Source organism: Lactuca serriola, chromosome 9 (assembly GCF_051521515.1).
Source record: "Lactuca serriola cultivar US96UC23 chromosome 9, Lser_US96UC23_V15, whole genome shotgun sequence".
Classification (NCBI taxonomy): domain Eukaryota; kingdom Viridiplantae; phylum Streptophyta; class Magnoliopsida; order Asterales; family Asteraceae; genus Lactuca; species Lactuca serriola.
In genome coordinates, this window is record NC_136416.1 from 157,767,075 (window position 1) to 157,784,365 (window position 17,291).

Genomic DNA, 17,291 nt, shown 5'->3' on the forward strand with positions numbered 1-17,291 from the left:
AAAAAAAATAAAAAAAAATAAAAAAAAAAACACATATTAAACAGTAAATTGGCGTTTTTTGAGCATATATAAAACCTCTAGAGTGGGTGTCAGTGTCACGAAGGAGGTTCATGATTGAGGTGACAACAACGATGACCGTGCACACCATCCCGTGGGTCGTAGTTGTGATGGATTGTGATCACCACAACATTCGACAACCACTTTGGTGGTGGACTTCTCTCAACATCTTCTTCTTCTCTTATGTTTCTCTTCTTCAATGTGGGTGGAGAGTACTCCGTTGGTGTATGGTAGTTCGTGGCGGTTGATCTGGAAGCTTTCCATGCCACTTGGTGTGGAGAATACTCTTGAAGACCTAATATATAATGTTTATCCAATTGTAATAGCATTACCTTTCAACTAATTTATTTTGAGCTTATTTACAATATGTTTTGGTTAGAAAACTCGAAAACATGTTTAGATTTCATTAATAGAACGAATTCTGAAATAGAACCGATTAGAGTTGTAAACGAATTAAGTTCAACGAACTTTTAATAAACCGTTTAGTTGAAAGTTTGTTTATTTAATACATAAACTAACACAAACATTTTTTTGTTCGTTTAGTTAAAACGAAGGAACACCAAACAATGGTATCATTCGTTCATTTACATTTGCTTATGTTATATATATATATATATATATATATATATATATATATATATATATATATATATATATATATATATATATATATATATATATAGAGAGAGAGAGAGAGAGAGATTTGTATTTAATCTTCAAAATTATTTGTCCAGATAAATAATGAACAAATTATAAGAATTTAAAAATAATAAAAATCAGTAAAAACAATATAAATGTAACTAAAACTCCACATAGATATTGTTGTTTGCTAAATCCGATACACCAAAATGCTTATAAAATAGCCAAGTCAGCATTTTAACGAGGCTACCCCTTCAATCTTGCATAGATGACTTTTTTAACATAGAATTTAAAAGTTTAAGGAGATAGACTACACAAAAAAAATGAGCAAGGACCAAACAACTAAAAACTCTATAGTTGGTTGGGTCGAGATCATTTTAACCTAAATCATAACAACTAAAATGTTACAAAGTAAGATCACAACAATGGAAGAATAACGAATTTGGTTAATAATAAGATTACACTTTATAGTTTGTAAACTCTATATTACACTAGAGATACCATTTGCATGCCCTTTTGATGGGGGTATAACAGTGTGTAGATTTTTTTATCATCTTATTGAGTTTTTTTAATTTATCTTCATTACCCATCTCCAAATGTCCCTCTAAAACACGAAAACAAGTCCTACTTAAATGCCTCCCTCTTTCAAGAATCTGTAAAGAGCATTCAAAAGCTTCTTCTACTCTTCCATGAGAACACAAGCTTCTCACAAGAACATCAACAGCATGATTGTGTGGACAATAGCCTTTATCAATTAAGTACCTCCAAAAACCCAAGGCATCATCAACTTCATGATTTTTGCAGAAAAGTTTCATTAACATTACAATCATTTCTGATTTGGGGACAAAGTTTCTACTGATCATCTTGTGATAAAGCTCTAGAACACCATCGATTCCAGTTGACTTCATCAATCCTGAGAACATTGTATGAAATGTAATGTTGTCATGAAGAAGGTTATTAGCTTCCATTTCATCCATCAATTTAGTTGCAGAGTCAATGTCACGTGATCTGATGAAAGCATTCATTAAGGCGTTGTAGACACCAGAATCTGGGAGTAAGTTTGATAGATCCTTGTTGAACCTATCATATACCCCAGGCATTCTAATAGATTCACACGAACAAAACCTCTCGATAATACCAGAAAATTAAAGATAGATTTCCATTCATTCGAGAGGAATGGTCTCTCCAAGAAGAACAAAGTTCTTTACAAATTAATTCTTAGCTATTGACCCTCTAAAACAAAGGACTATATATACTATCACTAGAGACAAGACAAAAGGGAATCACAGCCAGCATAATCAGGTGCTCTTCCCACTAACATAACAGCCATAATACCAAAAGGACCAAACTACCCCTACAGCCAAAAAGATAGCAGAATTACTCTACTAAAGCAAATCAACTAAAAGCAGTCTAGGATTAGTTGGGCTTATCAATACCGGTCGCCCAAACTTTCACCTTGTCCTCAAGGTGAAGGAAAGAAAGGGTCACGCTTGTCGTCTTGACCATGTGTAGTGGCAAGGAGGAGAGGTAAATCCAAAGCAACCAATCGTACAGGTATAACATTAGTGACCCAAGAAAAAAGACAAATAACCCCTCAAACTTCTTCCCGAGAGACTCTTGCTGCGGTTCATCATCCGTTTCTCTCAGCTTTACCCCATCTTTGGTTCTCTTTATGGTGTTCTTCATACCATCTGGATCATTCACCCACACATCTCTTTGCCTTGCAGCCCACACAATCATCTTAACAGCCATATCAGCGATCCTTAGTGTATCTTCATGGAAATAACTAGCAGACCATATCAGAAATCCCAGAGACTCCTCTAAGTGTGGGACATAAACACTCTTTGTCATCAGAATCAATAGCCCACAAGCTTGCATGGCTACAGTCTGTTCCTCTAATACCCCAATTCGTATACCAATATTCCTATTTTTGCCATCATAAATATCTCTAATATCAGCAGCAGACTTGTGGTGCAGTTCTGAGGTCTCTTGGTTCTCCATCAGCTTTGTGTAAGCTTCCGGTATGCCATTCTCAATGGTGTTCAAATCCTCCTGTATTTTGATTCCAACAAGCATACACCATTTTCCATGCACTATCGGAAACCAACAACATGGTTCAATTGCCTGAAATGCTTCATATGTTACCGCAAGCGCATAAGCATATCAAACTATTTTTTGTTTCTTCCCCCACCAGATAATAGTTCCAACATCTCTCACATACAAAGTTTGCTCGTCAGACTTCAAATTGTCACCAAGTTTGGTCAGTATAGGCCACTGTTGATATTCCCGATGAATGTTCGTCTTTGAATCGTGAATACCAGAGTATATTTTCGCAAAATATGTTGTAAAAACCCCACCATGATACCCAGTAGAGAAAGCAATAATACCTTTTTCTCATATTAAGGGGTCCTGATGTTTGGATGATGTTTTGGATGTCCCTAGTGTCATGATCGAGATTCTAGACTCTTCCAGAGTACTCAAGAAAATGGGAGAACTTACAAGTATAACACATTAGACCCTGGAACGTCCTAGATTTCTCTAGGACATCAAAGAATGATTTAGAACATTTCATGATACTTGTAAATATATGTAACTTGGTAGAATATTCTAGATTAGTCAAGAATATATGACTAATGTAGTAATATCTAGAAACTTCCCAAGAGGGGGAAGGACAAGTATAAATAGGGAGGAGCTCATTTGCTCCAAACCATTGGAAGTTCTCTTGTATTCTCTTGTGCTCTCTAATAGAAGTCCTCTTTCGTTTGTAGAAACTTGGAAGCCTTTATTCTCTTGCTTTCTTAGTCGTTCATACATCCAAAGGAAGCGTCGTAGCCTGACTTAGTCGAAGTTACACTAAGTGGCACACGGTGATTGTGTTGTCCCGTGACACATGGTATCAGAGCCAGGTTCGTACAAGCAACAGATCATGACCACGGAAGCAGGAAGTAGCGAAGTAGCAAACCTACCCCTTGTTGTCGAAGAAAGAGGAAGAAAGTCCAAGAAGAGGGACCAATCAATAGATGCCTTGGCAAGCTTAGAAAACAAGCTTACAAGGACGGAGATCAACGTCGGGGAGATCCTTGAATGGAAGGATATCGTCGATCAGTTCGTTGCGGAGATAAGTGACACGAGCGATGGATTGAAGGAGACCATCGGTGTCATCAAGGAAGAAGTCCTTGGACTTGTCAACACTTTGCAGAATGAGTTTCGCGAAAAGATAAGCGCTTTAGAAGATGAAGTGAAGCTATGCAAAGCAGCGATAGCCGGAGGATCTGTCACGAAGATGACGCCACACACAGAAGCACCTAAGCCCTCGAAATATGGAGGTAAGTGTGATCCTAAACTACTCGAAGAATTTTTCTGGTCCCTAGAATGTTATTTCAATGCCATCGGAGTAAAGGAAGACAAATACAAAATAGACATGGCTGTTCTATACTTGAGTGAAAATGCGGCACTATGGTGGAGGCGGAAGCATGGTGACATTGAAAAGGGCTTGTATGTCATAGACACGTGGGACGAGTTTAAGAGACAACTCAAGAAACTATTATGTCCCCATAATGCTGAAGACGTGGCCATGAAGAAGCTACGAGGATTGAAACATGTTGGGTCTATTAAAGATTACATGGCAGAATTTACCGCCTTGATGTTGGAGTTGCCCGACTTACAAGAAAAAGATAAGTTATTTTATTTCCAAGACGGACTACAATCTTGGGCTTATAACGAGCTCAAGAGGAGAAACGTCCAAGACGTGGACGGAGCTATAGTAGCAGCGGAAGACCTTATGGACTTCCGAAGAGATACCCCGGCTAGGAAACCTAGTGGGGGAGAAAGACCAACGACAAGGCCGTTACAAAAGGACGATAAGCCCGCTACAAGATCGGCAACCTTCAAAGGGAAGGCGATTGAAGTAGGTCCTCGAAAGGAAGTCAAGTGCTATTTATGTGATGGCCCTCATCTAATCAGAGATTGTCCCAAAAAGAAAAGTTTCAACGCGATGGTTTTCGAAGAAGAAAAGGAAGAAAGAGATGAGGCACAACTAGGCTCAATGCGACTCCTTAATTCGGTGGCAAAAGAAGACGGCCGCACGATGAAAGAAAAAGGACTCATGTTTGTGAAAGTTGACATAAACAACCAAGTCACTTAAGGCCTAATAGACACAGGTGTGTCCCATAATTTCCTTTCTAAAAACAAAGCTGAAAAGATGAACGTTCAATACACAAAAGAAATAGGCTGGTTGAAAGCTGTCAACTCTCCTTCCGAACCTATCCTTGGAGTCGCTGTAACACCCAAAGTTTGGAAAGCCAAGAAAAGAAAGGAAACCCTAATTTTAAGGGGAGACTCGGCGAGTCCAAGGAGGGACTCGGCGAGTCCGAGCGGGATCCGGGTTGAGGTATAAGCGACCGACTCGGCGAGTCGGCCAAGGTGACTCGGCGAGTCTGGTCTGAGCAAGGAAAACCCTAAATGCAGGACTTGGAGCTTATTTAAACGTCTCATTCTCTCCCCTAGGGTTCCTTTACTGCCTCTCTAGCACATAACACTAAACCCTAGCCGCCATAATCGTTTTGGAGCAAGATCTACCCTTAGTGAAGCTTTTGGAGCTTGAGAGAGAAGTTAGTCTTTGTGGAGCAAGAAGGGGGCCTTGGATCCAAAGTTGGTGGATCATTTCTGAGCATTTAAAGGTAATAAATTGTTACCTTCCCTCTTTTGTTTAATAGATCAACCTTAGCTATGTGATTTGGGGATTTTATGCCATGCTTAAGAACTATTTCGAGTTAGAAGCCTAGATCTGAAGTTGCTACTTCAGATCTGAGTGTATCTTGGCCTAGAAAGTCATAAAGCATTTGTTCTTAGGTTGATAGAGAAGCCTCTTTGTCTTAAACCCTAGTTTGGATGGTTTTAAGCCTAGATCTCTTGATCTACACGTAAAGTTTGCCACTTTACGTGGGGGATAGGCCTTAGAAGTATGGATCTATGAGTTGGAAGCCCTGTTTGGCTCGAAAAGCCACTGCATGGATTAAGGACTGAATAGACTCGGCGAGTCCTTCGAGTGGACTCGACGAGTAGCTTGAAGATGAGGAGGAACTCGACGAGTCGGATGAACAGCTTGTCGAGTCGGATGGAGTTAGGCATGAACTCGGCGAGTTGGAAGAACAACTCGACGAGTTGGTTGAAGATTGTCTTGGGCTCGGCGAGTCTATTCTTGGACTCGGCGAGTCAGGGAACTAAACATTCCTTATAAGGGGTGTGGATACCTTCCCTATCACAACGCGTTTTAAAGCCGTGAGGGCAGCAGATCCCATAAGAACTCTGCAGTTAAGCGTGCTCGGGCGGTGGTAGTACCAGGATGGGTGACCCCCTAGGAAGTCCTCGTGACGAGTGGCCCAAAGCGGACAATATTGTGATACGTGCCAGAGGGGGATGTTACAGTCGCTTATGGAGTAATTGTCAAGATCGGAGGATGGAAGGGCCCTATCGATCTAACCGTAGTTCCCATGGATGATTATCACATGGTCTTGGGGATGGAGTTCTTTGACCAGGTACGCCCTTTCTCGTTCGAAGATCAAACCATGCGTATCGCCAAAGATTCAACGATACACATCGTACCCGTGGAAAGAAGCAAAACAGAGTCCCGGATCTTATCAGCCATACAACTCAACAAGGGACTAAAGAAGAGAGAGGTGACATACTTAGCTACATTAAAAGAAGAAACTGAACTCTCCAAGTCAGAAGTTACTAACGAAATCAAGAAGGTACTAGAAGAATTCAAAGACGTAATTCCACTAGAGTTACCAAAGAAGTTACCACCAAGAAGAGAGGTAGATCACGAAATAGAGCTTGAACCCGAAGCCAAGCCACCAGCAATGTGTCCGTATAGAATGGCTCCACCGGAGTTGGAAGAACTAAGGCGACAGTTGAAAGAGTTATTGGACGTTGGGTTCATTAGACCTTCCAAAGCCCCGTTTGGTGCACCAGTACTATTCCAAAAGAAACACGATGGTAGCTTGAGAATGTGCATCGACTATCGAGCACTAAATAAAGTGACGGTGAAGAACAAGTACCCCATACCCGTGGTCGCTGAACTGTTTGATCAACTAGTAAAGGCACGATGGTTTTCTAAGCTGGATTTGCAATCAGGATATTGGCAAGTGCGTATAGCAGCAGGAGACGAACCAAAGACAACGTGCGTAACGAGGTATGGCTCTTTTGAGTTTTTAGTAATGCCCTTTGGGTTAACCAACGCACCTGCCACATTTTGCACCTTGATGAATAAAATATTCCACCCGTTCTTGGACAAATTTGTGGTGGTATATTTGGACGATATCGTAGTGTACTCAGAGTCACTCGAAGAACACGTCGAACACCTACGATCGGTTTTCAAAGTACTTAAAGAAAACCAACTATATGTGAAAGCAGAGAAGTGTTCCTTCGCCCAAACTGAAGTATCGTTTCTAGGGCATAAAATTATGGGTGGAAAAGATCCATATGGACAAAGACAAAGTACGTGCTATCAAAGAATGGGAGGCACCAAAGAACGTGTCAGAACTACGCTCGTTCCTGGGCTTAATTAATTATTATTGAAGGTTCATACCCAGCTACTCGGCCAGAGCTACACCGCTGACGGAGCTCTTAAAGAAAAAAGCGACTTGGCAGTGGACGGAAAAGTGCCAAAAGACCTTCGATGACCTGAAGAACGTTGTCATGGAAGAACCAATCTTGAAGCTACCAGATTATTCCAAACAATTCCAGGTACAAACTGATGCTTCTGACTTTGCCATTGGAGGAGTATTAATACAGGACGACCACCCTGTGGCGTATGAAAGTCGAAAACTAAACGAGACAGAACGAAGATACCTGGTACACGACAAAGAAATGACAGCAATCGTACATTGCCTTCAAGTATGGAGACACTATTTTCTTGGGAGCCGGTTCGTTATCCAAACCGACAATGTGGCGACTAGTTACTTCCAAAATCAGAAGAAGATAAGTCCTAAGCAAGCTCGTTGGCAAGATTTCTTAGCAGAATTCGATTATGTCATGGAATATAAGCCGGGAAAAACCAATGTAATTGCGGATGCCCTGAGTCGAAAGGCCAAACTAGCAACCATCTCTCGAGTAACATGCGATTTTGCTGACCGGATCAAGGAAGGGCTAAATCACGATCCGTTAACAAAGAACTTAATGGAAATGGCAAGAGAAGGCAAGACCAGAAAATTTTGGGTCGAAGGCGGATTATTATTCACGGTCGGCAATCAAATGTATGTCCCAAGATGGAACAACTTGAGCAGAGAAATCCTAAAGGAATGTCATGATTCCAAATGGGCTGGACATCCAGGTACTCATCGTACGAAAGCAATTATAGAGCGATCCTATTATTGGCCCAATATGCGAAGTGACGTAGACGCCTATGTAAGGACTTGCCTTATTTGTCAACAAGATAAGGTCGAACAGGCCAAACCGGCAGGATTATTGGAACCACTACCGATCCCCGAAAGACCATGGGAAAGCATATCGATGGATTTTATTTCAGCATTACCGACTTCCGAAGGGTGCGGATCAATAATGGTGATTGTAGATCGATTCTCCAAATATGGAACGTTTATTCCAGCCCCTCGGGATTGCACAGCTGAAGAAGTAGGGCGACTATTCTTCAAGCATGTCGTGAAGTATTGGGGACTTCCTCGAAGCATTATAAGTGATAGAGATCCCCGCTTTACAGGGAAGTTTTGGAGGGAGCTATTTAAGCTAATGGGATCAGAACTCCACTTCTCGACTAGTTTCCACCCTCAAACCGATGGCCAAACTGAAAGGGTGAATCACTTGCTCGAGATTTATTTGAGGCACTTTGTCAGTGCAAACCAACGGGATTGGGCCAAGCTAATTGATGTGGCCCAATTTTCATATAACTTACAACAGAGTGAGGCTACGGTGAAGAGTCCTTTCGAGATTGTAACAAGCCAACAACCATTGACGCCCCAAGAGCTAACAAAGGGTTACAAAGGATCAAGCCCACATGCGTACAAGTTCGTCAAAGGATGGGACGAGGAACTCGACATAGCAAAGTCTTACTTACACAAGGCAGCCAAGCGAATGAAGAAATGGGCGGACGAGAAGAGGCAGCCAAGAGAGTTCATAGTAGGGGACGAGGTGATGGTAAAACTCCCACAAAGGATGTTCAAATCCACCCGAAAGGTACACAAAGGCTTAACACGAAGATACGAGGGGCCATACAAATTTCTCGAAAAGGTTGGGACCCGATCATACAAGCTTGAATTACCATCCTACTTAAAGATCCATCCCGTATTCCATGTAAGTCTTCTCAAAACTTACAACCGCGATGAAGAAGATCCATCGAGGAGCAAATCACATCGAGCCCTAGTAGCAAACATGGTCTCATATGACAAGGAGGTGGATGAAATCCTAGCAGATAGAACAGTTCGTAAACGAGGCTTTACCCAATTGGACAGAATATTATGTTCGATGGAAGGGACTACCCGATAGTGAGTACAGTTGGGAACGAGAACAAGATCTGTGGCAGTTCCGAAGCAAGATCGAGGAGTACATATCTAAGACTTGACGAGGTCGTCAAGAACTTAAGTGGGGGAGGGTGTCACGATTGAGATTCTAGACTCTTCCAGAGTACTCAAGAAAATGGGAGAACTTACAAGTATAACACATTAGACCCTGGAACGTCCTAGATTTCTCTAGGACATCAAAGAGTGATTTAGAACATTTCATGATACTTGTAAATATATGTAACTTGGTAGAATATTCTAGATTAGTCAAGAATATAGGACTAATGTAGTAATATCTAGAAACTTCCCAAGAGGGGGAAGGACAAATATAAATAGGGAGGAGCTCATTTGCTCCAAACCATTGGAAGTTCTCTTGTATTCTCTTGTGCTCTCTAATAGAAGTCCTCTTTCGTTTGTAGAAACTTGGAAGCCTTTATTCTCTTGCTTTCTTAGTCGTTCATACATCCAAAGGAAGCGTCGTAGCCTGACTTAGTCGAAGTTACACTAAGTGGCACACGGTGATTGTGTTGTCCCGTGACACTAGGGTTTTAAAGGCGAGATTAGCAGAAGCCAATGCCTCCAACATCAAAGCCGTGGGTTTCGTGGTTGGGTAAGAGGTGGCCGATTGGAGTTCGATATGCAGAAGAGAAACAAAGGTGTGAGATTGAGGAATCAGCGACAATTGTCTGGTTGATAGTGTGACGTGAAAATAACGTGGGTCTAATCTTTGTTTGACCTTCGTAGTCAAAATCATAGCTGATACAATTAAATTTGGGCTTAAATTAAAAACATTACCCATTAAGTCCATACTATGTTCAGCATTTTGTGAGCCCAAGGTGTTGATCGCAGCCCACTTGTCTCTTTTAAGCCCATTTTTGCAAAACCCTAGAGTCTCTTCCTTCCGTCTATCGACTAACGGAGCCGTCTTCTTACTGAAACGCCGTTGGTCCTCTGTTATCCGGAGAAGAGTCGATCGCTGCTCATATTGGTTCTTTCCCACCTGATCTCGCATTGAATCCATCGTTCCTTTCCCCGTTGGTTGAATTCCCAACAATGGTGGTGGCGGTGGCTGTGATGGCGGTGTGTCGTCGCTGTCATTGCCAATTTCTTTTGAAATGATGTGATGAAACGACTCCTGCTTCCCAAAGCTCCAATATGATGACTCCATCTTTTCCCCATTATTTTCTTCAAATTCCGGTGGCGGTGGTGGAGGTGGTGATGGTGAATGCGGCGGCGACGGTAGAGGACAAGGTGGCGGCTGCGACAACATAGGTGGTTGTAGTTGTGGTGTCTTCTTTGGTTTCGATTCCAACTCAGCAACTTTTCCTCCTAAGTTCTTCATCTCATTCTCTTTTTTGCTCTCATACCCTAGAGATGGTAGAGACGACAGCAGGGTTGGTTGTATCGGCGACAGCATTGCTGGTGGAAACTGCGACGGTGGCTCGGATTCCAATTCTGACTCAGAAACTTCCGGTGATACTTCTTCTTCCTCCTCATGGACCTCTTTCTCTTTCTCTTTCAAATCAGAGTAATAAATTTGTCTCTATTTAGCCTTCTCAGCCTCCGTCTCTTCCTCTGAGTAGTAATTCTTTTTCATGTTTGCTATTTCAGCTTCTGTCTCTTCCTCTCTCCTTATCTGATTCTGACGATGCATCTCCATTATCTTCACCATCTCTAACAACTCTGTTCGGATGATCCTCAGCTCTTCCTATGTCTTTGCTTGTTGTTGAATCCACATAGATTGTTGTTGTTGTTGTTGTTCAATTGCTATCTTTCTTTCCCCGGCATCAACTGCTCTGATACCATTTGATAGATCCTTGTTGAACCTATCATATACCCCAGGCATTCTAACAGATTCACACGAACAAAACCTCTCGATAATACCAGAAAACTAAAGATAGATTTCCATTCATTCGAGAGGAATGGTCTCTCCAAGAATACAAAGTTCTTTACAGATTAATTCTTAGCTACTGACTCTCTAAAACAAAGGACTATATATACTATCACTAGATACAAGACAAAAGGGAATCACAGCCAGCATAATCAGGTGCTCTTCCCACTAACATAACAGCCAATAACAGCCATAATACCAAAAGGACCAAACTACCCCTACAGCCAAAAATATAGCAGAATAACTCTACTAAAGCAAATCAACTAAAAGCAGTCTAGGATTAGATGGGCTTATCAAAGTTTCTCTTAGGCATTTCATCTAACAGTTGTTGTGCATAGGTTGTGTTGTGAGCAATTCCTGCTCCATGGATCAAAGTGGTTAGTGTCTTTAGCGTAGGCAAGCAGTTTGCTTGTTCCATTTCTTCAAGAAGTTTTAACCCACCTAGAAAACGACCTCTTTTGCAGTAAGAATCAATTTTGATGTTGTAAGTTACAATGTTGGGCTTGAAACCTCTTCGAATCATCTCATGGTAGAAAAGCTCTACAGAAGTGACATCACCAGATTCTTTAAATCCAAGAAGCAAAATATTCATTGTTTTGGTGGTGGGGGAGAATCGGGAATATAGCTTGTTGAATACTGACTTCGCTTCCTTCATTTGCCTCTGTGTGCAAAATGCTCGAAGGAGAAGATTGAATTCTTCTGTACCAAATTGCTTGTGATCAGAAAATTTATCCTCCATTTTCTGAAACGCTTCAAGGGTTTCTTCAAAAGATTGAAACTTTGCAATTCTTGATAACATGATGCTCATGGATTTGAGGGTAAGCAAGGAAGGGTGTGTTTTGTGAATTTCTTCTATCAACTCCCACACCTTGTTGAAATTCCGCATTCGAGTTAATATATGAAGTGTTTTTTCAAATGCATCTGAACTGGGACAGAATTGGGAAAACTGGAGGGAGAATTTGAAGAATTCAAAGGCTTTAAGGCCATTAGAGTGCGATGCAAAGAGATGGCCAAGAACATTTTCCACAAAGGAAGTTGAAATGGTGGTTGAAGGGATAATTTGGGAAAGCTTTGGATGAATGGGTTGATCTGGAAAAGGATGGTCGTTGATGATGTTAGTAATTTTCTTGATTTCAAACTCCAAATCTGAAGAATAGAACCGGAAACCAATGGTGGCTGCTACTGTTAGCTGTTGAAGAAGTTGATTGCATCTTCCTAGGAAGAGCATAATCTTAAACAAATCAAGAAACAGTATCAGCTACTGGACAACAAAAATCCGAATGATATAGCCTCAAAAGATTTGGAGTTTGAAAACCAAACAACAACAAACTTTATCGCAAAGAAGATGATTGCTGAGTAAGTTTTCATGGAAAAATAACAAACACCTGGCGTGCATGTTATCTATGTTCCGAAACAAGGGATAAAGAAAACATAAGGAAATATAATGGTTTGCTTTATAAAGTTCCAACATTTAAAAACAGAAGAAACCTCAGGTATATGGTAACTGGCATGTCGTCGTATTCTGTAGACATGGCCATGGGTTTTTATTTCTAATTTGAAGTAAGGTCACTCCCTTATACAGTTGGACCTCTATTTATCTATTACAAAATAGCCTAATCAAATGACGAAAACGATGAAATGAAAAGTAGGCCTGAGATAAAACAACAAACCCTAGCGAAGGAAGAATGTAAGCAAGAAACAAAACAACTAACAGAAGAAACCATTCACAGGGGAAAAAAGGTATATGAAAAACAAAAACCGAAGGCAGACGTTACCTGAAAGGGTTTGCTGTTGTAAACTTGTAATGATCGGTCGATGTATATGGATTGAAAATGAACGCCGTAACTTTATTTTCAACGGATATATTAATCAAAGATTTGCAAACGGTTATTAATTTAGAAAGTTAGATGTTTTCATTTAGGTTAATATTGAGAAATCTGATTTTTTTTTTTATTAGACAAAACTGTGATGAAGTCAAATTAATATATAAGATTTTTTTTTAGATTTACTTCGAGTTTTATTATTATGGTTAGAATTTTTGAGATTCTTGAGTAATATTCAGAAATATTGTTTGAATATTTTGCATAAACACATAGTAACACACACCCACAACCAAACCAGAAAATTTAATCGCCTTTAACTGCATAATAACAGTTTAAAATCCAAAACTTAAACCCAAGAAATGACCTTTAATGTGGCCCTGAACTTATTAAATGGACTTATTAAAAAGTATTCTACTAATTATAGCAATGTACTTATCATTCGTTGTGTGAAGCTCTCTTTTGAAACTAAAAATGCTAAATTGACTCAAAGTACAATGCTTAAAATTAGTATTTGTTTTTAAAATACCTATGTTTTCTAAAATACCCTTTGAAAAAAAAAAAAACATAGCAGAGGCAAGACAAATAAAGGTTGTATTTGAAAAAGGATAATGTATTTATAGAGTTTTATTGGACTTTAAAAGTGGATGTATAAATTTAAGGGTTAACATTATAGCAACCTCTAATCTTTAATACATGTAGGATCCAAAAACTAATATGATTTACTAAATGTTCGTTGTTATTAATTGCACTTTACCATATATTTAATTATCATAAATTACAAATCTAAATTATGATATCGTTCTTGTAACTCTTTATGTTTGTATTGTATAAGATTTTCATAAATGAAATATAAGGAAAAAAAAACTACTTTTATTTATTGTCATAACATTTAGACATACACATCAACACACATGCACATATTGTTTATCTCTCATAGATAGACAACACAAACTCATAGTTTCTAAAATCCAAATAAAGCAAACTAACCCAAGTTATGTCCTAGCATTGTACGTAAAAAGTACATTGGTATAAAAAAAACAACATGACTTGAAAATGACCCCTTGTAATAACCGGTTATTTTCATTCAATAAAAGTCCATGGAAATCAAACTTGTTAAATAAGAGTCAAATATTCAAACAAAAGTCAAATAATTAAAATTAATTGTTTGATCTAAACATGAAAATTTAAATTGCTTTATGGGTTTTCGGTATTATGAATCTTAGTCCAAACCAAAAACCGAAAACACCAAATTGTGAATCAATTTGGACCGAAATCACCCAACCGAAAACCTTATGCAAGGACCCCACTTCGGACCGAAAACTCCTTGCGAGACCGAAATCAGGAGATTTCGGGGGGCTGAAGACCGAAAACTCTCCTTTTTTCGGTTGGACATAGACTGAAATCAATGTTTTCCGTTGAATGGATAGGCCGAAAACTCCAATTTTAGGCGGTGGCACTCATTCCAATTAGATAATTCTACCTCCCAATGCATGTGTCACATCATATATATATATATATATATATATATATATATATATATATATATATATATATATATTACAACCGAAATCATATTACATTTCACACATTCTCACCTACGAAAACTCTACTTTCTCTCAAAACTCAATAAAAGACATTCAAATCTTCAAAGCAGTTACCCTTATCATCTTCAAATCTTCAAGTTTCCTTAAGAACATCTTCAAATTTTTTTTCCCAAGAAATCAAATATATCAAGTTAATTCCAAAGACTTCTTGTAAGTATTTATACATAACTAGTGTTAATTAACACTTATATTAATCATTTCACTAATTTAAACACAATATATATATATATATATATATATATATATATATATATATATATATAATTAAGATTCTACAGGCTTAGAATTGGTGATTCCGCCTTATTTCTTGTTTCTTGTTTGGTTGTGGGCTTAGGGTAGAATAATTTATTCGACTGTCTTTTTCAATCTTATATATATATATATATATATATATATATATATATATATATATATATATATATATATATATATATAAGTATAAAAATTATTTCAACACATTAAACAAAAACTATATTTTCGCAACTTATTTTATTATCGTTTGTACAAAAACGTCTAAATTTCATAGAATATCTTTATCAAGGATTTACGATTATAAACATTCAAAGTGGTTAAAAATATAAAGGTTTTCATTTCAACAGAACATACAGTTTAAACTATAATAGGTAAAGTTTATGAAACAGACGTACTATTTCACTAAGTTCAGGATACAATACGAAAACAAACATATAAACTATAATAGATATAGTTTATGAGACATACATACAGTTTATTCATTAGAAAAGGGTTTTTTATTACTTTACACGTAACCGTCAATATAGCTTTGTGAGACATACTTCAAGTACTTATCTAAGTACCCACAAAAGACCTGAAATTACAGAGTCTCCTATAGGAAGAGCGTGACACTTGTGTATAGATTTATACGGGACTGACACTCCCGCACCTAAATTGTTAGCTACAGTTAGGCCGGAGGCCTAGGGTAACAAATGTCATACCAATTCTGATGCCTGAATAACGTCGTATTCAGGCTATCTTAGGTCATCAAGCATGGTTATAATAACTCACAATTAGGTATTGAACAATACGATTAGTGTACGAATACGTAAACAACTTCACATAGTTTTATTAAATAATAAAACTACAATACAATATTTTACAGTACAGCTAGTGGATCCAGGCACATACATTCACAGAGTTTCATACAAGTACAACTACATTATACTATTTTTCAATACATAGAAACTTACACTTCTGGAAACATTCATTTTATGGTTTTATGTTAATTAAAACTACATCATACTATTTCAAAGTACAACAACATTTACACGTTTTGGTCTTAGGGTATTAAGACTACAATTCATTTATAATAGAAAATATAGGATTTTCTGGGAGAAAACACTTACATTTTCAAGGAACAAATGACAGATTTCTCATACAAAAATGTTAAAGAACTTACCAACTTAATTGTTAACACTCTTTTCAAAACCACTTGTATTCTCAGGGAATCGGTAAACATGTATCCACTCAGGTTTTGAGAAGACGGGGCTTCATAGAGTCACTTCTTTTAGTTTTGCTATACATTTTGGTGTCAAATATACATTGATTTGAACACAAATGTAAAAACTATACATTATCAATATCGTGGTTGTTGTACTTCAATTACTATTATTCAATTGTTGTGATATTGTACATGACGTCATCCGCCCTCGAACGTTTCAGCCGTTCCGGTTTGGGGGTGTGACACCCCTGATATACGGATTAAAACTTGAATAAGAATAGTCATTTATATTAATAAATCATATTTAAGTATGCTAATAAATCATATTTAAGTATGCTGTTGACGAACTCTATGATTATCTGCATACCTGAAATAGGAAACAACATTATTATATATTTATGATGAATTGTGTATGGCAAAATCCGTTACAGTTGCTGCCTCCTCAGCAAGACCCGCTTCCTCAAGAGTTAACATAGAGCCTGATAAAAGAGAGATAAATGATCACTATGCCTTATCAAAGTGCCGACACCTCTATAAGCCCTGGTGAGACCTAAAACCAGTTGGATGACAAGACGAATTTTTGATACAGGAGCACCAACATTCTTTAGTTGACCAATAAGAGACTTGAGTCGTTGGCAATAGGCAGAAACATTAGGAAAATTCTCCATTTTGGCACTGGAGAGTTCGGCTTCAAGAGTAACCACACGGGAATTCTTGTTGTCTCGGAGTATGTCTTGTAACCTATTCCAAGCTTCCATTGTTGTAGCATCTGGTTCAATAATGGTATGCAAGAGATCACTAGAAATAGTAGCATAAATCCATGAGAGGATTATTGTATCAAGTGTAGACCATAATTCCTTTTCTTTTGCAGTTGTTGCAGTTGTGAAGGCCTTCGAAACTGGAGGAGGGATAATATGATGAAGGACCTTATGAGAGTGTGCAGTGATCTTGAATAGATCAGCCCATGTTGAATACTGAACATTCTCCATTTTGAGAATAATGGAGATATGATTTTGGATGTTGGACACCGCAACAGCAGGATGAAAGGAAGATTTGTTGTCAGACATGGTGATGAAAAGAAGAAGAAACAGAATTCTAGGGGCGCTTGCAGAAGATACGAGAATGAGATGGGGATGGATCGAGAGTAAAAACCCTAGACGTCTGATACCATAATAGAATGTTTTCCTCAAGAACTTTAATCTCATTCCCATCAATATATACATACAGATACATCAAATATGCCTTATACACAGGAACTAACCTTAATTCTAGGAACATAGTATTGACTAAGCTAATATACAATATATT

General features: G+C 38.4%; 1 protein-coding gene and 1 pseudogene across 1 annotated transcript; both read right to left on the bottom strand.

Annotated features, from left to right (window-relative positions):
• Positions 1-1,177: 1,177 nt before the first annotated feature.
• Positions 1,178-12,328, bottom strand: LOC145076197 (pentatricopeptide repeat-containing protein At3g61360 pseudogene; annotated as a pseudogene).
• Positions 12,329-16,379: 4,051 nt separating this feature from the next.
• LOC145076198 (uncharacterized) lies at positions 16,380-16,972 on the bottom strand. The gene is made up of 2 exons (XM_079022158.1): positions 16,534-16,972; positions 16,380-16,462 (listed from the first exon to the last, which is right to left on the bottom strand). The coding sequence occupies exons 1-2, from the start codon at positions 16,970-16,972 to the stop codon at positions 16,380-16,382; spliced, it is 522 nt and encodes a 173-aa protein (XP_078878284.1).
• Between the last annotated feature and the right edge of the window lie 319 nt (positions 16,973-17,291).

Excerpts from the sequence above, each read along its gene's own strand:
- LOC145076198 (XM_079022158.1), bottom strand. The coding sequence starts at position 16,972 with ATGGAGAATGTTCAGTATTCAACATGGGCTGATCTATTCAAGATCACT. Across the intron at positions 16,463-16,533 it reads TGTCATCCAACTGGTTTTAG|GCTCTATGTTAACTCTTGAG; the intron begins GTCTCACCAGGG and ends CTCTTTTATCAG.